Consider the following 22,848-nt stretch of genomic DNA (forward strand, 5'->3'; position numbering starts at 1 on the left):
CATCGTCAACAAAAAATATCCATTACTAAAAACAGAATTGCACTAAGAAAGTGTAAAAAAGAGTAATGACGAAACTTCATTCTTAAAACTAATGTTTTCATTCATTAGTCACAATCACGCATACACAAATTGGTGCACAGAGATTTACCAACACTGTTGCTATCAAACTCATTAATAAAGATTTACGAAACCATTCACAATCATTCACTGTTGTATCAACAGAAAAAAAAAATAGAAGAGAAAAAATTTCTCATGACTGAAGGAGATGATAGTGAAAAGGTTAGGATGAACCTGTTACTATCAATTACACATTCTAGTGGATGAGGCTCTTTGTTTCTCAAAAGCGTGCATATGGTTGAGCTGCAAGAATACATCACATAGCAAAGAATTAAAGAGAATAAGAGTTTATATTCGAACACAGTAAAGAGATTTTCATTATAAATTACTTTGTCTAGCACCTAACAAAATTAAGAATGAATAGACAAATACCTCAGTAATGGTCTCTTTGGTGCCTGCCCTGTGAATGCATGCTTTGATTTGTATGCTTGTGTTTGATCTACATGCATGTCAAAAATCAAATAAAAAAATGCATCACAGAAATACAAAAGCAACCAAGAAATGGAAAAATAATCTAGCAACAGAGGGATATTCAAATGATGTGAAGTGGAAAAGGAACCTGAATTTGATTTGTTGAGAAGCAACCAACAGGAAAGTACGAAGAAACACATAAATGAGTAGTGCAACCCCCTAATTTATAAAGACAGAAACTTCACCCTAATAGTTAACTAAACAACCTAAACTCCTTAATTTAAAAATAATAAACTTAAAAAGGAGTCTAAATTTGGCTTTCTCATCAGCAAAGGACCAAAAAATAAAAAATAAAAAAACCAAAAAACACAAATATCAACACAGTGCAGCCCCCTAATTTACAATGGCTAAGAGCTAACCCTAATAGTTAACTAAATAATATAAAAATATCTATGACAACTTTAATGAAGTAAAAAATATCTATGACAATATTAATAAAAGGAATGGCAAATCAAACAGTGAACGGAAAATTAAAAACAATAAACTGAAAAAGAAGATTGAATTCGATTTTCTTAGGAGAAAGGGACAAAAAAACAACCAAGAAACAAAGCAATTAACATAGCACAACCCCCCAATTTACAAAGACATACAGCTAACCCTAGAGGTGAATTAAACAACCTACAAAGATCTATGACAATTTTAATGAAGGAACAAAATATTTATAACAATTCAAAAAATGCAATTGATCAATCAAACAGTAAAGAATGAACCAAAAACAATAAACTAAAAAACAAAGCCGAATTTGGCTTTCTCATAAGCAAAGGACAAAAACTAATCAAGAAACAAAGAAATTAAATCAGTATAACCCCCTAATTTACAAAAAACAGAGACATATTCCTAACATCCAACTAAACAACCTATAAACATGCATTACAATTTTAATGAAATAACAAAAGGTCAATGACAATTTTAACAAAGCAAATGGCAAATCAAACACTAAACAATGAATTAAAAACAGTGCATTTCCTTTTGAATCAAGGGATGAAACTAAAAACCCACACTTTGCCATACCTTCCTCAGCCATCCCCTCCTCACCGACTCTATGTGTAACCCGTTAACCCCAAAAAATGCACACAGCTATGTTTTCCCCTCTTTATCTCCCTATCTATCTCCCTCTCTAAAATTGGAGAAAATCCCATAGGTCATAGCAGAAGACCTAGCTAAATTTCTCTCTCACTCAGTCGAAACTCATAACTCCCAACTTTTTCCAATCTGTCTGTCCCTTTGTCCCCTTTCCTTCCCCCAACGACCCTCCGACCGATGCAATAGCCATAACCACTTGTCTTTGAGTCAAAAATCACAGCGACCATCTCTCTCCAATATGTCATCCATTATGTCCCCTTCCCCTCTCTCTCCCCGAGTCAAAGCTCAGATGCAACCTAAGGTTGAAAATCGGTTCTTATGCCCCAGTGGCAATTTTGTAAATAAACTGAAATTCATCCCAAATCACTGTTCATTTGTACAGTGTAATTTCTCCTTCTTCTTTAGACTAAACTAATTACTTTAGTCCATCGTAGAGTTCCAAATTGGCACTATTCATGTTGCCTAAGGAATGGGGTCTCAATTTGACTTTAATTACAAAGCTGCCATTGCGTGGGGATGTGCTTCACCCAAAATAGGGCCCGAGTAGGTTCTATATTGAAACACTAGCTTCATGTTACCTTTATTTTGATAATTACTTTTTTGTTTTGAAGAATATAAGCCAATCTTGGATTTAAATGAGATGTTTTTAGTACACTAAGAGGAAGGTTTGAAACTAGAACGGAGGCCCTAACGACGAGGCAACCCACCTTTTCTAAATTAGAAGATTTAAAATATTTTTTTTGGTTGTTAATTCACCGTTGACAAACCGTTTAAAAAGTGGTTTGATTCACCTTATAACTTCGTTGTTTGTTAGAAATATTATTTCCTGTTAGAGAAAATGAATTTCATTGATTGAAAGAATAATGTTACAATGTTGTGTTAAATATATGTACACCTTCTACACTCTCACATAACTCTAACCTTCTAACCACCTTGCCACTTATACAAGAAAGATAGTTGATTGATTATCACACTAGAGTTGAGGAGTACATGGAAGATGGAAACCAATATCAACAAGTAACTAACATATCCATGTAATTTCAGCTGCAGTATTAGCTAGAGATCGATACTTTGCCTTTGTTGAAGAATAAGCCACTGTTGGTTGCTTTTTAGCACTCAAACTGATGATAGATGAACCCAGAAAAATACAATAACCACCAGTTGATCTTTGATCAAGTGTGCAACCTACCCAGTTAGCATCTGAGAAGGCTTTGAGAGATGGAACAAAGACAGATTTTGTAAACCAAAGACCAATGTCAATAGAACCCTTAAGATGTCGAATGATCATTTTGACAGCTTGAAAATGAGACTGCCTTGGATTATGCATGAATTAACAAACAAGGTTGACTGCAAATGATAAATCTGGCCGAGTCCAAGTAAGATATTGTAATGCACCAACCAAAGATCGATATTTTGCAGGATTGTCAAGCAATGGAGAATAATGATTCAGCTTGGATGTACTGAGTGGGGTAGCACATGGTTTTGCTCCAGCCATGTTAGCCTTCTTTAACAAATCCAATATATACTTGGTTTGTGAAATGAAGATGCTTTTGGAGGATCGCTTGACTTCAATTCCCAGAAAATAATGAATTGCACTAAGGTCTTTAATGGGAAAGAGAGAGCTAAGTTGAGAAATAACATGCTTGCAAGCTGTTGCAAATGGCCCTGTGACAATAATGTCATCAATATATACCAGAACAAAGACCATATGATCCCTTTTGACAAACAATGAATGATCTAATTTATAACTAGTGAAGCCAAAGGTGTGCAATGCTCCATGGAGTTTTTTCATACCAAGTTTAGGGAGCTTGTTTAAGATCATATAGGGATTTATGCAATTGAAAAACATGAGTAGGATGAATAACATCTTCAAAACCAGGCAATTGTTGCATATAAACAGATTAAGACAATGTGCCATGCAAAATGCATTACTTACATCTAGTTGACTGAGACTCCAATCAAATTGGGTAGTAAAAGTGAGTAGAAGTTGAATTGTCACAGGCTTGGCCACTGGACTAAAGGTCTCAGTATAATCTAGTCATTCTTGTTGATGAAAAGATTGGGCAACTAAGTGAGCTTTGTACCTATCAATGGTACCATCATGTTTTCTTTTAATCCTGAAAACCCACTTACATCCCACAATGTTTTGATGAGCAGTTTTGGGTACTAAAGACCAAGTACCAGTTTGTTGCAAGGCAAGAAACTCCTCCTACATTGCCTTAACACAATGTGGATATTTGGAAGCTTGGAGATGTGTAGTGGAAACAAATTCATTGGAAATATGAGAAGGGAGAGGATGTTTGGTTGCAGAAAAGGCTTTTGGTTTATAAATAACAGATTTGGACATGGTTTGCATAGGGTGAGTATTAGTAGGAACTGAGTGAGATGTAGGTATAAGGGCTAGTGAAGAAGAGCTACTTGGCAATATAGAAGATGAAGAAGATTATATAGAGGAATGGATTTGTGGTTGAGTGAATATGAGGTGAGCGAGAATGGTATTGAGAGATGAAGTTATTACTGAGGAAGTAGAGCATTGTGAAATTGCAGGATTGTGAAAGGGAAAACTGCCTTAATCAAATATCATATTTCATGAGATGTATAACTTGTTGGTAATGAGATCCAAACATTTGTAACCTTTGTGATTAAGATTGTCATCAAGGAACACACTAAGCTTGCTTTTGGGATCCAATTTAGACTCAGAGTAAGGTTGCAGCCAAAGAAAACAACTACACCCAAAAACCTTCAAAGTGGCATAGTTAGGTGATCTATAGAAGAGACGTTCCCATGGAGACAATCTGGATACAGTAGGTAATATGTTTATTAAAAACACAGGAGTTGAAAAAGCATGATCCCAATAGGTATGAGGGACCTTAGAAGCTACTAAGAGTGTTCTGGCAGTCTCAACTATGTTTATGTGCTTGCGTTCAGCACAACCATTCTGTTGAGAAGTGTGAGGACAACTTAGTTGATGACTGATACCATTCTCAACAAGGAAATGCTAAGATATTCCCCACCAGAATCTGATCTGAGAGCAACAATTTTAGTATGCAGCAAGTTCTCAACAAGACTTTTGAACTTAACAAAAGTAGGAAATACATCAGATTTATATTGCAAAGGATAAAGCCAATAATATTTTGTAAAATCATTTACAAAGATAATATAGTATCTGAAATTGTTCACAGAAATGACAGATGTTGGCCCCCAAACATCTGTGTGAAGTTGCTCCAAATGCTTACTAGTATGACAAGGTACAGAAGCAAATGGCAATCTGGAACCTTTGCTGAAGGCACAACCATTACACAAAGACTTATTAGAAACACTAGAAAACAAAATAGAAGACTTAGTGGCCAACTTATTGAGAATCTTCACTAAATGATGGCCAAGTCTTTGGTGCCAAATATCTCTAGATGTGTTAACAGAAGCAGCAAACACATTGTGATTATGGATCATAGAATTGGAAGGTTGTGGTTGAAATGGATAAAAGTTATCTCTCACAGGACCTTTAAATGGCATTTTCCCCGAAGAAATATCCTTCACAGCAAAGTGAAAAGGATAAAGAACCAATTATCAACAAGAAACTGATTTGCAGAAAGCAGATTTTGTTTCAAATCAAGAACATGTAACACATTTTGAAGTTGAAAATTATGATGAGGAGTATGTAATGTACAATAACCAGAGTGGAGAATAGGCAAACCTTTTCCATCTCCAATGTAAACTTGCTCAGGTCTAGAATATGGCTCTGGATTTTGAAGAGTATTGTAAAAATTGGTCATGTGAACACTAGCACCAGAGTCATCGATCCAAGTTGATTGAGGAGAATGTGTGCTTACAGATAGCAGAATGAGAAGCATTGCTGGAATATTGTGGATTCATGCGCTGGGGGACACTCAGTTGCATCATGCTTAAACTAGCGACAAATTTGGCATGGAATCCTCCTTCCAGAGAAATTGAAGGATGATTGACCACCACGATTGTAGCGCTGAGAGTTATTGTGAGAAGAATTTGGACGATAGTTGTTAGAACGAAAGTTGCCTTGTCCTTGGAAGTTTCTAGGGTTGGAGAAACCATAATCGCCACCATGACTGTGACAGAAATTGCGATCACCACCACGACCTGGAAGATTATGTTGAGCAACAAATGCCTGAGAATGTGGAGTAGGAAGAATGCCAACGGTGGAGTTATAAGCCTGAATTGGCACTGTCGAAGTAGTTTTCTTCCGATTTGTTAACTGAATCTATTTATTGAGAAGGAGACCATGCAGCTAATTAAGTGTGGTGGAACCAAGCCAGAATTGTATCACATCAACAAAAGATTCGTACTTTGGTGGTAAACCGTGAAGTGTGATAGAGATTAATTCAGAGTCCTCAACCGCAGCACCGATGCTGGCAAAAGCATCAGCGATCTCTTCAATTTGTTGAAGATATTGAGTAGCTATGCAATTGCCCTTTGAAATGATGTGTAGACGTGATTGGAGTTCATGGATGTGCGATTAAGACGCCATCGCAAAGCGTGACTCCAATTTTGCCCAAAGCTTTTGTAAAAAATATTGGATTTGATCTTTGTTAAAAATATCTTTTCTTACTAGACATTTGCTAATTTTGAGTTGAGAGTTGATTTTCACACATTCCATTTTCTTTTGTAATCGTAAAAAATATATCGAACATAAACAATGAATATAATTAAGGGTAAATTACACTTTCATACCTCAAGTTTGGGGTCTATTTCAATTCTTTACAATATCTTCAAAACATTTCATTTTCATACCTTAAGTACTATTTTATTTCAAAATAATACCTCCATTACATTTTCCATCCATTGATCTATTAAATGCTGACGTGGCTGCCACATATATGCCACGTGACTAACAAATGTCTACCACGTGGCAAATAAAATAAATTTTTTTTTTTTTAAAACCTGAATTTTCTCAAAAAAAGAAAAGAAAAGAAAAAGGGTAAATTACACTTTCATACCTCAGGTTTGAGATCTATTTCAATTCCTTACATCTCTAAAACATTTCACTTTCATACCTTAAGTACTATTTTATTTCAAAATAATACCTCCATTATATTTTACATCCATTGATCTGTTAAATGCTGACGTGGCTGCCACATATATGCCACTGGGCAAATAAAATAATTTTTTAATTTTTATTAAAAAACCTGAATTTTCTCAAAAAAAAAGAAATAAAAAATTGAAACCAATGCCTTCCCCCCCCCCCCCAACACACAAACGATCCTAACCCAGAACCCAAAAACCAGAAGCCCCAGTTCATCCCACCCGAGCCACCCCTTTCTCTCATCCCCTATCACCCCTCCCAAAAATCCCCCATCACCCACAAAAATTCCACCCAAGATTAAGTGGATCTACCACAAAACCAATCCAAAAATCATCTCAAACTCAAAGTATTTTCAAAACCCACCCATACTGAAAATCACGAGATGGGTCACGAGGGGGGAGGGAGGTGGGTCCCGGGTTGGGGTGGGGGCGCTGAACTGGGTTTGGGGTTTTTTTCTTCTTCTTCTTCTTCTTCTTCTTCCACCCTCTTCTTCTTGTTGTTGCAATAGGTTTTTTGGGTTTTAGGTTAGGGATAGGGATGTGGGTCGTGAAGGGGGAGGGATAGTGGGTTTCATTTTTTTTTCATTTTTTTTTTTTTTTTTTTGAGAAAATTTAGGCTTTTTAAAAAAAAAATTAAAAATTATTTTATTTGTCACGTGGCAGACATTTGGCAACCACGTCAACATTTAACAGATCAATGGATGGAAAATGTAACGGAGGTATTATTTTGAAATAAAATAGTACTTAAGGTATGAAAGTGAAATATTTTGAAGATGTTGTAAGGAATTAAAATAGACACCAAACCTGAGGTATGAAACTGTAATTTACCCTTTTTTTTCAATTTTTTTTTCTTTTTTGAGAAAATTCAAGTTTTAAAAAAAAAAAATTAAAAAATTATATTATTTGCCACGTGGCAGACATTTGGCAGCCACATAGCATATATGTAGCAGCCACGTCAGCATTTAACAGATCAATGGATGGAAAATGTAACGGAGGTATTATTTTGAAATAAAATAGTACTTAAGGTATGAAAGTAAAATGTTTTGAAGATGTTGTAAGGAATTGAAATAGACCATAAACCTGAGGTATGAAAGTGTAATTTACCCTATAATTAAATATGAGTGTGCAGTAGAAAAAAATAGTATGCGTTTATCATTTCCCATTTCAGTTTATGCCTAAGTTACGGTGTGTGGTCGAACATATATATTCGGGTTTTGTGTTCATTAGTCTGTTTTTAAGCCTCTTGTTCCCTAAGAATAAATAATTAGGTTCTTAATTAGGATTTCCACCACTATATATTTGACGCAGTGGGTTCACATTTCTTGTTGAACATCACACTACCCTCGCTACAAGTACTAAACAATAGACCCGTACACCAGCACCAGCAAGCTTGAGCTTCAATACAAGTTGACCAACTTCCAACATGGATGGCTCCCTCTCCCACAATGATCACGAAGCTCATACGTCATCAGATTCCGGTAGAAGACGCGGTGGTTGGAACACCTTCCCCTTCATCACTGGTCTCTCTATCTCTCTCTCTCTCTCTCTCTCTCTCTCTCTCTCTCTCTCCCTGCTCTCTCTTAGACTACACATGCGAGCGTGAACTAACGTGTAATCTTATATTATCGACTTGCCAACAAGAGAAGATTTCCCTAATAATATTTGTTGCTATACATGTTGAGTGTGCTGCGCAGGCGCTTTAGCAGGGTTGACACTTGCAGCTGGGGGATGGCTGTCAAATCTGATTGTGTATCTGATTCAAGAATTCAATGTTAAGAGCATTGATGCTGCTCAGATTTCAAACATCGTTGCCGGTTCAAGTAGTTTTTTCCCAGTCATCGGAGCAATCATAGCTGACTCTTTCTTAGGCCCGTTCTCGGTTATCTCCATTTCTTCCTGCATTTCCTTGCTGGTAATTATAAAAAAAAGTTGAAAAACTTCATTTTAGTCCTTAAAAAAATTAGTTTTAGACTATAACATTGTGTTAGATTAAAATCCAATTTTAGTTCCTAGTACATTTAATCATCTCATTTATTATTTATATTTTGATGTTTTATTTATCTTTTTCTTTCTTTTTAAATGTATTAATTTCATTTAAATTTAATTTTCATTTTATTCATCATAATATATTTTAATGTCTAAATTTAGGCAAACTAAATTTTTTTTGTAATATATTCCAATAACAATTTTGTATGTTCTGCATTTAGGTATATTAATACATTTGAATGTTTCGTATACAAACTTATAGGTACATTAATTCAATATAATGTATTTTGGTATGTACATTTTGGTACACACATTTAGGTATTGACTTTTAGGTACATTAATTCAATATACTATATTTTGGTACGTGCATTTCGGTATATGCATTTAAGTACATTAATTCAATTTAATACATTTCAGTACATACATTCAGGTTCATTATAATATATTTCGGTACAAGCATTTAGGTATAAACATTTAGGTACAAACATTTTGGGACAAAGAAGTCAATTTTATATATTTCGGTACAATCATTTATGTACACTTGCATATTTACATATTTTTGTATCATAAATTTCTTTTAATATTTTCTCATTTATGTTCATTTATAATTAAAGAACTAAATATGTGCATATTAATAAAAATTAAAATTTAATGTGGAGAGATTAAATAAAAATACACATTAAAAAATAAAATTGAATGTAAATTTTAATAAAAGTACATTTCAAGGGATTAAATTGAATACGTAATCTAGTACTAGAGTTTTTTTTTTTTTTTTTAATTTTAATCTTCTACAAAGACTAGTGTTCAAACATCCCTAAAAAAGTTCTACTTCTATTGCTGATAACTTATGTAAGACGCATGTTTGATGATATACTTGATACTTAGTTAACTTATGTAAGACGCATGTTTGATGATATACTTGATACGTGCATGCGCACTTGATTGCTTTTGCACCGTAGACTTCATATACAAGCCTCCTTTCAAAGAGGATTTTTTTTTTAAGCTTGTGGACGAAAGTTTTAATATCCATGTTGTTAAAGCTAATAAGTGACTAATGGGTCTTAATTTTGTAAGATATATATATATATATAGGTACTAGGTACTCTTTTTTTATAAATATAATAAGTTAGAAATCATAATTTCTAACTAGATTAATTATGTGGTCATAAAGAGGCGTCCCTAGCATTTCTCTTTTGAGACCAACAAAAATATACTAAAGAAATGCTAAGAAGACTCTTAAAGTGTCTTCATAGACTTTTTGCATTTCTCTTTTGAGACCAAGAAAAAGATAAAGGAGAAATGCTAATGAGACTCTTAAAATGAGACTCTCCATGGATTTTCTGTCATCTCACAACGTTAATTATCATACAAACATTATAGAACATTGTACCAAAAACATGAGGTGACAGAAAGTCCACAGAGAGTTCCACTTGTGAGAGAGTTTTCTTAACAAAGAAACCATTACTCCTTAGTTTCCTAGCTGACTATTTTATTGGTAACATAGTTATGGATCCATACCTAGTTAAATTAAACACCATGTATGTGATCTCATTGCTTGTTTGCCTTGTAGGGCATAGTTCTTTTAGCGTTAACCGCCACGTTTAATTCGTTGAAGCCTCAAACTTGTGTGAACGACGGATCAGAGCTATGCAAACCCACCTCAACAATACAGTATGCAATCTTGTACACATCCATAGCTCTAGCAACTATTGGCTTGGGAGGCACACGCTATACCATGGCAACGATGGGAGCAAATCAATTCAAAAACCCTAAAACCCAAGCAAGTTTCTTCAACTGGTACTTCTTCATTCTCTACGCTGCTTCTGTTGTAAGCATTACAGTGATTGTCTACGTTGAGGACAACGTGAGTTGGAAATTAGGTTTTGGCCTCTGTGTCATTGCCAACATACTTGGATTGGTCATTTTCTTATGCGGGACCCGTTTCTATCGTTTCGACAAGCCACAAGGGAGTCCGTTTGTGGATTTGGCTCGTGTTGTCGTTGCTTCAACTTGGAAGAGGAATCTTCAGCACTCTTCTGATGAAAGCAAGGATTATTACTATGGGCATGGTGGAGTGACGGACATGGTGGATGCAACACCTAGCAAAAGCTTCGGGTACGCACAAGCATTACTCTACACTTTATTGATGTTAGCTTGACATTAGCTCCATTCATTCACTAGAGTATAAACTTGGGTTCTTAAGAGATAAACCGTTACAACTCGTATTTTCTTTGCCTCTCTGTACACAAATTGAGTTGCACGTGAGGGAAGTGCTAGGTTCGTGTGTGTGTGTATCTTGTTATGACTAATTCTCTTATAACCCTTTAAACTACTTTTTGGGGTCTAGTGATTTTGTATAATCTATTTATCTTTTATTTGTTGAGCATTTTCAAGAGTTTTTATAAACATGACTTTTATATACAAATTTGTTGACCTACGTAGCAATTTGAAGATTAAAGTTTACTAATTCAGAATTACACTCTCCAACAAACTCTACAAATCTTAGTATTTTGCCTAAGGGAAGCCACTTTTCTATGGAAAATTTTGAAAAGACAACCCAATCACTTTCCACCATAATTTTGAAAAGACAACCCAATCACTTTCCACCATTAGGAAGCCACTTTTCTATGGCAAATTTTGAAAAGACAACCCAATCACTTTCCACCATTCAACATCACTTCCTTCTTTTAATTTTATTACATCTCAAACAACCCAATTTATGGGCTACACCAATATAAAGGACATATTCTATTTTAAGCGGCTCAAATCCAACCATTAAATTCCTTAGATTTCAAGCGCACAACTAGCTAGCAAGGTATGTTATACATTTATGTAATTTACAATTTTCGACGGTGTCGTACATTTCTTAGTGGAAGAAAATGTATTGCCCAATATTTTCTTCATATAGACACGGGATTTCTTGTCCAGCTACAAAAGCTATTGAAAATTCTTTTCTTTCCATGTTCCTTTATCTAAACTACATATTAATTAATATTAATAGAATTTTCTTTATTAATCAAAAGATGGTAAAAATATTATTTAGTTTTCTATCACAACAAGAAAAATTAAGAGCAGTAACGTAATTTCACAAAACAAAATTTTATTGTGTTTTTTTTAAGCCGGTAATTTTAACATCTTTAATTGAAAAAATAAATAAAAAATAAAAAATAAAAAACAAACCTCTTACCCCCTTTCTCCACTCTCATGTTTTCTCTCTTCCTCTCTCCTTCAATTAAAAACAAATAAAATAAAAAATAAAAAAATCATTCACTTTGTTTGAGGACATATACTAGTTGCATATGAAGAAACCGTACAACACTAGACATGCTAGAGCAGTTCGGCAGCACGGTTCTTTTTTCATTTTTTTGAAAGGTGTGACAGCAACACTAGAAAGGTCGCGCATTTTGATCTGATATACATAGTGGCAACATGGATATGTAACTAAATTACTATTGAGAGAAAAAAATGCCCGAAAGCTTTACCTGAAATAATCCACAAAGTCTCTATTTATCTTTTCTGCCTTTTTTTTTTTATGTCAGTTGCAATTTATGTTGTACTATAAAAGTCAAGGTCCGTTTGGTAACAATTTTTGGACTAGCAAAATAGATTGATGGCCTCTTTTCTATGTGCAGGTTCCTCAACCGTGCAGCACAGAAAACTGAAGGAGACATTAAATCAGACGGCTCAATTGCAAAACCATGGAGACTATGCACAGTGCAACAAGTAGAGGATTTCAAGACCCTTATGAGAATTTTGCCGTTATGGTCATCAAGCATATTCTTAGGTACCCCAATAGCCGTCCACTCGAGCTTGACCATCTTGCAGGCTCTTACCATGGACCGTCACATAGGACCTCACTTTAAAATACCAGCTGGTTCTATTTTAGTCATTGTCCTAATCTCCACTGCCATCTCTCTCACCCTTATTGATAGGTTCTTATGTCCGGTGTGGCAGAAGATGACCGGTAGGTTTCCGACGTCTCTCCAGCGTATAGGATTAGGCCACGTGTTAAACGTGCTCAGCATGGCTGTTTCGGCATTGGTGGAGTCAAAAAGGCTCACGGCAGTTAAATCCCACCACCTCCAAGACCAACCTGGGGCTATTGTCCCCATGTTAGCCTTGTGGCTTTTCCCACAGTTGGTTTTGGTAGGCATTGGAGAAGCATTTCATTTTCCAGGACAAGTATCATTGTACTATCAAGAATTTCCAGTGTCACTCCGAAGCACATCTACCGCGATGATCGCTTTGGTCGTCGGGATATCGTTTTATTTGGGAACAGGTGTGATTGATTTAGTTCGGAAGGTGACAACATGGTTGCCGGACAATATAAACAATGGGAAGCTGGATAATGTGTATTGGATGTTAGTTGTGGTGGGGGTGCTAAATTTTGGTTACTATTTAGTGTGTGCTAAGTTGTACAAGTATCAAAATGTAAAGGGTGCAAACGAAAATCCTGGCCCTGAAGGTGATAAGTGATGTTGTTACTGGGATAATAAAATTAAAAGCCATATCTGGGTTACTAATTAGTAATTTCCAAGTCCCTACCTTCCACAAGTAACCACCTTTTATATATGTATGTATGTATAGGTTAGAATGTGGAAAAGGAGCAATGATCGTATTTTCTCTGAACAATATGTAATAACTTGAACTACAATTGTCAGTCGTCTAACTATGTATAGTTCTGGTTATATAACAACAATAACTAATCCAACACACAAAAAACCAAAAAACTCAAGAAATGCACATATCCATGCAATATGCAGCAATCAGACTCCCATGCTACAAATACACCAGCTTCCCAACAAAAAAAAGGTCGGGTTTCGCGGCCTCCAGCCAGATATTTTTTAGGATCTCATCATAATTTTTATAAACACATGTCTATATTTGTCTAGGATTTTTATAGCAACATCTCGCCTTTTCAGAATTCTAAATTATTAAGCTCCTGTTTCCTTCTCCATTTTAAAGGATTAACCCCATTGTCTTGCGCTTTACGACAGATAAATCATTGCAACATAATCATTTCAGCACTTAACCACCACATTAATCGATCTGCAGAATGTGGCCATACCCAGGGAGTGCTAATTTGCTGGAAAAGAAAAGCAACTTATACCATAACTTGGGAGTGCTAATTGCCGGAAAACACAGAGATTCCGATTAGCTTTAAAACTCAACCATTGCACACCAAATTCACAACATAAACTAATTTGGGGGTGTAGAGTAAGAGTATCGCATTCGCCGGACCCAAAAAAAGGTCGAAAAGGCCTGAAACCGGTCGGAGAAAACTCAGATCTTCGTCGGAAAAACCCACCACGAGCTGGGTTTATGGAACTCCTCAGTCTAGCGGGAAGATTTGAGCATGAAAAACTCGAATTGTTGTTGGGACTCTCCTGAGTCGAATAGATGTGGTTGCAGGGCCAGCCGCCACCGGAAAACTTATGAAAGTCGCCGGGAATGTCGAACCCAAACTGGGTTCGAGGGTTCGGGTACGGATTAAGATTGATGGAAGGTATGGTTGTGTTGGTTTGGAGAAGGAGATGAAATTGATGATTTTTGGGTTTCTCGTTCAAAGGGCTAGTCGCAACGCGGCAGCGAGCGGGAAGAGGGAACAGAGAAGAATAAAAAAAAAAAAAAAAAAAACTCTATATATTTTTTCTCAGACAGTGGCTGAAACGTAATAAAGCAAACTTAGTTGGGACAAAATAGGAAGCACACTGTGCTTATGAACAGTGAATCAGTTAGTTTTGAGTTTTAGTACATATTGAATTTGTTATTTTTGAAATGTTTGGAATTGTTGATAATGAATCCCACGTTAATCGGATAATGAACTTTGCATGAGTTTATAAATAAGTTGAACTACTCTCTATATTGGCAATTATTTTTATAGTAGAACCTAAGATCATCTCCAACCAATCCGGCCAGAGGGCCATAGGGTTAAAAATAGCCCAAAATAACACGAAAACTGTTTCCAACTGAGGGCTAGGCAAATGGCTCGTGGGCTCCACGATGCAAAAAAATACCAAATCAGGCCAACCAGCTGGTCAAATGAGCCAACCAGCCCGGGTCGGCCCAAAATTCACATCCAACGGCTACTAGGCTCTCTTTAGCCCTATAGCCCTCCAAGAAATTATATTTAAATGAATAGTGCAAGGTCATATTTCATACTATCTCCAACCAAATGGTCAAAGGATCATAGGCCAAATATAGCCATGTGACAAAAAATCATCTCCAACCAAGAGGGTCAAAAGGTCATAGGTCAAACATAATTTATTATTTTAATTGAATTAATATAGTTAATTAAATTAAACTATCATATTAAAATAAGATTTTCGGACATATTGAAAGATTATTGAAATAGGTGGTCATTTGAAAATTATTGAAAAAATTAATGGAAAGATTATTGAAAGAGAATAGAATGTGAAGAATTGAAATAAAATGAGGTATATGGATTGGTGAAAAGTATGTGAGAAATTGTGTAGGAAAAAAATTAGAAATTTAAAAAAAAAATATTTCCAAAAAATAAAAGTGGGTTGGGCTAAAAAAAATTCGTCCAAAAAAAAAAACAAAAAAAAGTGTGCTGGGCTCATCGGGCTGGCTAGCTAGCTGGAGATGGCCAGGCCACTAGCCTGATTTGGTGGTTTTGGCTCGGTGGAGCCCACAAGTCCTTTCGCCTAGCCCTCGGTTGGAGACGGTTTTCGTGTTATTTCAAGCTATTTTTAGACCTATGGCCCTTTGGTCGGATCAGTTGGAGATGACCTAACTTTCTTTATGGTATCAGAACATGTTGTCGCACGTGTGATGCCCAACGGCCACACGTGCTCCATGTCACCTGTTTTGTGTTATCCACGTATTAGGCTTGAAAATTCGTCATACAAGAAGAGGCATGTTGAGTATCAATCCCACATTAAGGAAAAAATGCATGGATCTTACATGAGCTTATAAGTAATTGACTACTTTCTATATTATCAAATATGTTTTATAGTGGAATCCCACGTTAAGATATGAGATTTTTAACCGTGTGGACAAATTACTTGCAACTTGAGATAAAATTTCTATCCCCACAAATCCTAAACTTTTCTCAAAAAAAAAAAAAAAAAAAAAAAAAAAAAAAAAAAAAAAAGAGCTTCATTGTTCAAATTCCTGTCATCTTCTTTAACTAACAAAGAACTCATCGTAGCTCAAAATGTGAGAATGTTACACCTATTTGCTTGGATATATAGCAGCATTGGCCTTTGCAATCAAAACTGAACCGCACCTGAGGGGGGCTTGCTAATCCACCACAAAAAACCTTCGTGTGTCCCTTATAACAGTCCTAATCCCTCCTTTATGAGGATCACGGCAAGCTTCTATCCGGAAGAAAAACTTGTATGATGCTTGGTTTGCCACTGGACGTCGTTAAGTGGCACTACAATCTACTCAAAACTTACCACGTGACAAGTCTTAAATATAATATTTTATCATTCTTTTATATTTAAAATTCTCATAATTATTTTTCTACTAATTAATATTATATATATATATATATATATATATATATCAATCTAATGTTTCCTTTTTTTCTTATTTCCCCTTTTTTTCTTATCTCCCACTTCTTAATTCCTTAAGTACATTTTTCTTGAGATATCTCCTCATCTCTTTTAGGTTGTGATTAGAATAATCACGTGAAAGTGTATAAGCCTATAACTAGTAAGAAAGTATATACATATTTAATCTAGAGTGCCACCGCAAGACAAAAACCATTAGTTAAGCTAGTGATAGATGTATGTTCCTCCACCATGAGTTTGTGCATCACTATGAAATTCTGCACTTTTTTCTTCCCAAAATTTTTTTGCTTTCTTTCCCCCCACTGTTTCTCTCCTCTTTCCAAATACAAACCTTTCTTTTCCCTCACTATTTCTCTCCTCTCTATAAATGCAAAAGTACACACTCCAGATTATTGAGTTAAATTTTTCATAACCGATTGTTATCTTTCACTTTGTTTTGATCATAGTAGCTTTCTATTTTCAAGAAAGTACATCTCTACCAAATATAATTAAGAACTAAAGATAATAATATTTGAAATAAAACTTTGATCAAAACATAAGCTATTAAAAAACTTGATATCCAAGGTGAATCTTATAGTTATTTTGACTAATTGTCAAGCAGCCAGACTATATAAATAAAAAGAAGTAAAAATCCCACATCGTTTCTTCAATTCATCCATCTTCAATCCACGAGCTCTATATTTCCAGCATCTGCGCATTTTTCTAAGAATTCTTGAAGTTGAAGAGCTAAAGTTGTGTTATCCAAGATGTCTACTGCCGTTAACCTAAATCAATAAACAAAATGTTAGAATGATAACACAAATTGTGACTTATAACCCCAAATATAAGTTTCAATACAAACTTGATTATAAAAGTCTTGAAATGATGGATACGAGTTGTCATATTTGATGTAGCATTGATAGTTTCTTGATTATGTTGTTCTGCAAGTGTACATATATTCATTACATAATAATATAGTATATTCACAATAAAAAGTAAAAAGTACCATGTTGGATGAGTATTACTAGAAACTATAGTATTAGGTGGTGACATTTGTGAGGTATATCTAACTTTTGCCACTTTCTTCGATTTTTCCAAAGCACTCTACAATCTCTTGTTGGTTACCCCTTTAGCTCTCACGGTTGGAGGATCCAATATATGTTGATCATCATCTTGAACACCGGAAGTAGAAAGGCTATTTTTCTTTTCAACCTTATCTGAGGCTTTCTTTGCTTTTATGTCTTTTTCAACCAACTTCATTGCCTCTGATAATATTTCACGTCACTTCAATGTAAATTTGACTATGCTTGCCATTCCTAGGGAATGCATGTCGCAGAGTATCGGTCCATTGTTGAAAGTCGTCCATAGTTCCATTTCATCACCGATGAGGCACAATCCCGACATGAATTCTTGTATTTCAAATAGAATGTGACAATTCAGACAGAAAAAGGTTTGCACAACTACGTCGAATGGCACCAAATCCAGAAACTGTGACATCTAAATGATGTCAAGGTCGACACACTACTACAGTAATAGAAGATCCTAAGTATGCTCTGAACAAAAGGTGACGAAGCCACACTAACATGCATGAGAACTATGAAGAAGGGATGAACATAAATAAAACTCGTAAATTAACTATAATGAATATGCAATTGTGGAACGTATTCAAAGCATACAACTAATCCAGAACACTATAAGGAATATTATAAAAATGTACGAACAAAGGAATGGCTCCTACATCGAGAAGACTCGAAGATACCGATGCGGGAGTGCCTTGACGTCGAGATTGTATGCCTCAATTCTAAGTCCTAAGTGGGCATAAAACAAAACATGAGTGGACCAAGTTTATATACAAGTAAACTAAAATAGTTATTCTTTAATGTACTAACCCCCAGTTTATGTAAACTCATATAGCATAATAAGTAATAGGTTTTCCGAAAACCCTAACATGCCATAAAACCTTCTTAAAACATATGTCATATATAGTGTGCTTAATAGTGGTTTCACAATCGCCCGAAGGCACTACATCGCTCGACTAAAGCCATATATAAATATCTTCCACCCAAAGGCACTACATCAGCCGACCAAAGCCATATATAAATATTTTTTGCCCGTAGGCACTACATCGCCCACCCGAAGGTGCATATAAATCTTCATTCGCCCGAAGGCATATATAAATCTTCATTCGCCCAAAGGCATTACATCACTGACCCAAAGGCACTACATCGCCCGCCCGAAGGCACATATATCATTCACCCAAAAGCACTACATCGCCCACCCAAAGGCACATATGTATGAATATCCACTAAGGAAGCACAGAAAATCATGAACATAATTTTTCAAAAATATATCTCATCGGAGCTCAATAGCTCAAACATCATATATCATAAATATCTGAGTAATGTAAATTTGCTAAAGCATGATATTTCATAAAGCGTAAATCCAATTTACTTATAAACATTTCATAAAACGTAGTCATAAAATCTTGCTTTTCATGTATGCATTTCTAGTAATAAAATCATGCATTTTGGGAAGGGTCCACTCACAAATACTTCGTCGTCGAAGGCCTATGCAAATGAGAGAATATGGAAACACCATTAACAACGCACCTAAGCATATAAAGGGATCAATTAATAAAAATCTACTAAAACGGTTGAATTTAGGAAAACGGACGTCATAAATGGATTCAGGACGTCAAAAAACTTAGAAGGGAACCTCAGGTACCTCCATGTGCCGTTATGTGCTGAGTTGGGTCGTCGAAAAGTTGGCTGAAAAAGTCGACAGTGCCGTTGTGTTCCCCACTGTCCATGGCGGCAGAGCACAGTACCTCCGGCGAAGGTGCATGTGCTTTACACGCCATCCACGCGCTGACCTGGAAACTAGGAATCGGTCGGGTTGGGTTGAATTCAGGTCGGTCTGGGTTTTGGATTTTCTGGGTTGGGCCAATTTTTGGGCTTGGTTTAGTGGGCCAAAGTTCTAGGTTGGGCCGGGTAGTATGGTCCAAGGGTTTGGGCCGGGTAGCAAGGTTAGGTTTGGATTTGGTTTATGGGTTTCGAGTTGGGTCGACCCGATTTCAAGCCGTGAGTCAGCCGGAAATTGGGCGGGAGTTCTAAAGCTCCATTCGAGCTCATTTCTTCACCATTTCCAACATACAAGCTATGGGAATAAATCTTAAGATGGGAGGAAGAAGTTCGTACCACTTTGGTGACGTGTCGTGGCTGGAGTTGGCCTGGAAGGAACGGGTTCTTGCTGAAAAAGTGTCCCCAAGCAGTTTTATGTCACAAAACATCCATAAAACATACTTGTATTCTTTAAAACAACCCAGGACGTTGAAAAGAAGAAGGATCGAGGGTATTCCGAGCCTTACCTAATCGAAACAGTGGAACTTACCGATGTGGTGGGTACGCTTAGCTCTGTTGGGTGGTCTCTGTGCTTCACAGAGAATGAGGGAGAGAGAAGGCTCATGGACGGTGGTAGTTTATGGGGTTCGCCGGAGGAAATGGTGAAGGGTGGTGGTGCGGTCTTTGCTTATAGAGAATGAGAGAGAAATAGATGGGAGAGTATGAGAGAGGGATCCGAGAGTTGTCAAGGAGAGGAGAAAGGAAGGAAGAAGAAGAAGTGGGCCAGGGAACCAAAAAGGAAGTGGGCCCCACTTGGCTTACCAAACAAGACTAAAGGCAAACATTTAAAATACAAAACTCAACCAAAGTGAAAATACCAACTTGCCCTCGATGTTTCGAAAATTTCAGGACGGGTCGTTACATATATGGACTAAAATTAAATAGACTTAGAGATATAAGTGGTTGACCCCTCAAAACTGGGCTACATCCACTGTGTTGCTCATAATATATTAATTTTAAGACTTAATAGCACTCAGCTAATATATTCAATCTTTTCTTTCCTTTTTGTCCGACCCCCATATTGGAGGTCCTCATCCCTCTGTGTGTGTGTGTGTGTGTGTGTGTGTGTGTGTTAAGCCTCTACTTTTGGAGAAATTTTTCCTTGTTCCAGGAACTCCACCTCATGCATGACAGGTGGAATACCAAACCAATAGGCCTATGACATAACAAAAATTCTTTTTTTTTTTTTTTCTTGCTCTTTTTGTTGAAAATTAATTCATTCTTTATTATTTTTATTAAAATTTATATATACTAAAACTCAAACTCCCCTGGTACTGTTCTAGAGCAGTAAAATGGCGAAACAGCCCCTCAAAATTTTTCGTCCTCTCCATTTTGGTGTTGCCTTTCTACAGTAACAAGACCGTTTTGCCCTTATGTTCTACGTGTCTTTCATCACTGGGTTCTTTGGCTTCAGTTGTTCTAGATATTTCTTTGCGTTTTCCTCTCTTGCATACCTCGAGTTAGTTCGTTTGTCGCCGCCTATTTCTCTTCGCCTGGATTCTATTTTCTGTCGTTGTGCTGCTTCGTTGATTTTGTTGTTCTTCGATTACTTATCAGAATTGTTAATTTCGGCCTTTTTTTGGTTCGATTGGAATTATTTTTTGGCTGATTTGATCACTGTTTGCAAGTAAGTGTTGTATGTTTCTCACCGAACTAGGTTTCAATTTTCTACGTTTTCTTAGATGGTTTTTTAGAATATCTGATATGGTTTGGTTTTTGGTTTCAGAAATTTGTACCAATTTGGTTTCGATTAGAATTTCTGAGCTCATCTAATCCAACATTTCCAGGTGAGAAAGTTGCTTAAATTTTGATCTTTATTGAACTCAGGTAAGCTTCTTCAGTATTTCAGATTGATTTGAAGGAATTTTTTGCCCAGAAAAGCTAGGGTTTTCTGGTAAGTTTTTCAAGTCTTACATCTTGGGGGTTTTGTTTTGTTCAAATATGGGGTTTTGTGATTTTGGATTTATAAATGGATTGAAATTTCATTTTTTTTTTTTTATTTCTCCTCCCACTCAGAACCTGATACTCGGTGACCTTTAGAGCAGCTTCATTCTCTCTTCTTCTCCGACCATGGTTGCTGATCCACAGGGCATCAAGGTGAGTTTGATATTGGCCATATTTTTTAGCTTTGTCAGTGCATCTAATTTATTTTTTTGGATTAGTGGTTTTCAATTTGGGGATGAATATTGTGTTTAAAGCACATGTCGTTCTGACCTTTTCGTTTATGAGGAACAAACACGCCTGCTTATTTAAGAGCCAAACTGTTTAAGTTGCTGAAGGTGCTGACCAAGTGGTGCTAAAAAGGTCTTCCATTATAATTCCCGCCTGATTAATCTTATTCCATCTTGAGATTGGATGTCCTGTTGTAATGTCCATGAGATTGAGTCAAAAGCTCCACCATTTCAAATTATTTCCCATGTAAATATTGAGAAGAAAAGAAAACAAGTTTGAAATTTTGTTGTAATAATTGATGAGAAAATGATATTAGAAAGTGTGTAATTTGGGAGAGAGGTCGCAGTTGGTAGGAATAAAAGGAGATAAAAAGAGGTTGTAGTTGGTAGGAATAAAAGGAGATAAAAAGATTAAACTTGATGATATTTACAGTGTAAAAAAAGAATTGGTTTTGCTTACAAATGAGGAACTTAGTCCACTGGTGTCAAATGCAGTAAAAATGTTTTTGATGGGAATTAGCAAAATGGTTAGGCTAAATCTTGAGAAAATTTGAATTTTTTTTGGTATTTGGCAGACATTTTTAAGTGATTTTTATGGATTTTTTTATTGTTGCTGCAATTACAGATCATTTGATGAGTATGAAGGGTAGAAGTTGCTTAGAACCAGTTCAAGCTCTAATCATTTAGCAATCAAATATCCTCAGTCATAGGTTTGGGCCTTACCTTCTGTATTTTAATGTTTGTTTTATACCATTTCCTACATTGTTTTGTTGTTTTAGGTTGTAGATGAAATGTAAAGTGTTATTTATTCCAAGTAAAATTAAAAAGGAAACTAGGTCCCCTTCAAAATGCATGGAATAAGCCTATGGGTTTTAACTTGGTTCTTAAATTATTTTTTCAGTGATAAAATCAATTATCGATGTTTACATCATTTGTCAAGTGATGAATAAGTTGACATATTATATTTATTACTTAAGTTTTGTTATTAAATTGTGAGTTTGACTGTACAAATCCTTCGTTAATCTTTCTTTTATGTGGAGGCCAAATCACAGGAAGTTTTACTCTTTTATGGATAATTTGAAGTCTTTTATGCAAATTGCAAGTTATTTTTACTTTATTTGATATTTAACATTCTAAATTACATTTAAACACAGGTACAATGTAACCTTCTTTCTTGAAGATGAGACTGATAATGAGGCAACTACAATGTCTCACAAAAAAGAAAAAAAATAAAAAAAATCATAAGACCTCTTTTTATCAGTGGCAAAAAAAGGTTGCACCCTACTAAATAATATCTTTTCCTATATTTAATCTTTTGTAACAGTCTTTTATACCTTGGAAACATAATTTTTCATATGATTCTTAATCCCGCAGCAACGCGCGGGCAATGTTTTCTAGTTTATTCTAAAACTTCATCTGCAACCCCTAATTCTTCTAACTTTTAATCATCATTGAAATTGGCTACTGGCCCCCTAACATTCACGATCTGATTTGAACTTAAACACTCCACCATTTTCTTCACCGTCAATCCCCAATTTCGTCGGC

General features: G+C 35.8%; 1 protein-coding gene and 1 long non-coding RNA gene across 5 annotated transcripts; both read left to right on the forward strand.

The window, feature by feature from the left end:
* Positions 1 to 7,869: 7,869 nt before the first annotated feature.
* LOC137743086 (protein NRT1/ PTR FAMILY 2.6-like) lies at positions 7,870 to 13,242 on the forward strand. Its single transcript, XM_068482999.2, has 4 exons — positions 7,870 to 8,246; positions 8,421 to 8,638; positions 10,283 to 10,827; positions 12,345 to 13,242. The coding sequence occupies exons 1-4, from the start codon at positions 8,150 to 8,152 to the stop codon at positions 13,186 to 13,188; spliced, it is 1,704 nt and encodes a 567-aa protein (XP_068339100.2). The 5' UTR covers positions 7,870 to 8,149; the 3' UTR covers positions 13,189 to 13,242.
* Positions 13,243 to 20,587: 7,345 nt separating this feature from the next.
* LOC148692850 (uncharacterized) lies at positions 20,588 to 22,659 on the forward strand. 4 transcript variants are annotated; one of them, XR_015953049.1, is made up of 5 exons: positions 20,588 to 20,759; positions 20,859 to 21,026; positions 21,149 to 21,229; positions 21,929 to 22,013; positions 22,458 to 22,659. It is a non-coding gene; the product is annotated as an uncharacterized LOC148692850 (long non-coding RNA). The 4 variants fall into 4 exon arrangements; XR_015953048.1 differs by lacking the exon at positions 22,458 to 22,659 and having other exon boundaries at positions 20,592 to 20,768; positions 21,929 to 22,274; XR_015953047.1 differs by lacking the exon at positions 22,458 to 22,659 and having other exon boundaries at positions 20,594 to 20,759; positions 21,929 to 22,274.
* Positions 22,660 to 22,848: the final 189 nt, after the last annotated feature.

Source organism: Pyrus communis, chromosome 11 (genome assembly GCF_041283825.1).
Source record: "Pyrus communis isolate YQ-2024b chromosome 11, ASM4128382v1, whole genome shotgun sequence".
In the NCBI taxonomy this organism is placed as follows: Eukaryota; Viridiplantae; Streptophyta; class Magnoliopsida; order Rosales; family Rosaceae; genus Pyrus; species Pyrus communis.

Excerpts from the sequence above, each read along its gene's own strand:
- LOC137743086 (XM_068482999.2), top strand. The coding sequence starts at position 8,150 with ATGGATGGCTCCCTCTCCCACAATGATCACGAAGCTCATACGTCATCA. Across the intron at positions 8,247-8,420 it reads CACCTTCCCCTTCATCACTG|GCGCTTTAGCAGGGTTGACA; the intron begins GTCTCTCTATCT and ends TGTGCTGCGCAG. Across the intron at positions 10,828-12,344 it reads ACACCTAGCAAAAGCTTCGG|GTTCCTCAACCGTGCAGCAC; the intron begins GTACGCACAAGC and ends TTCTATGTGCAG.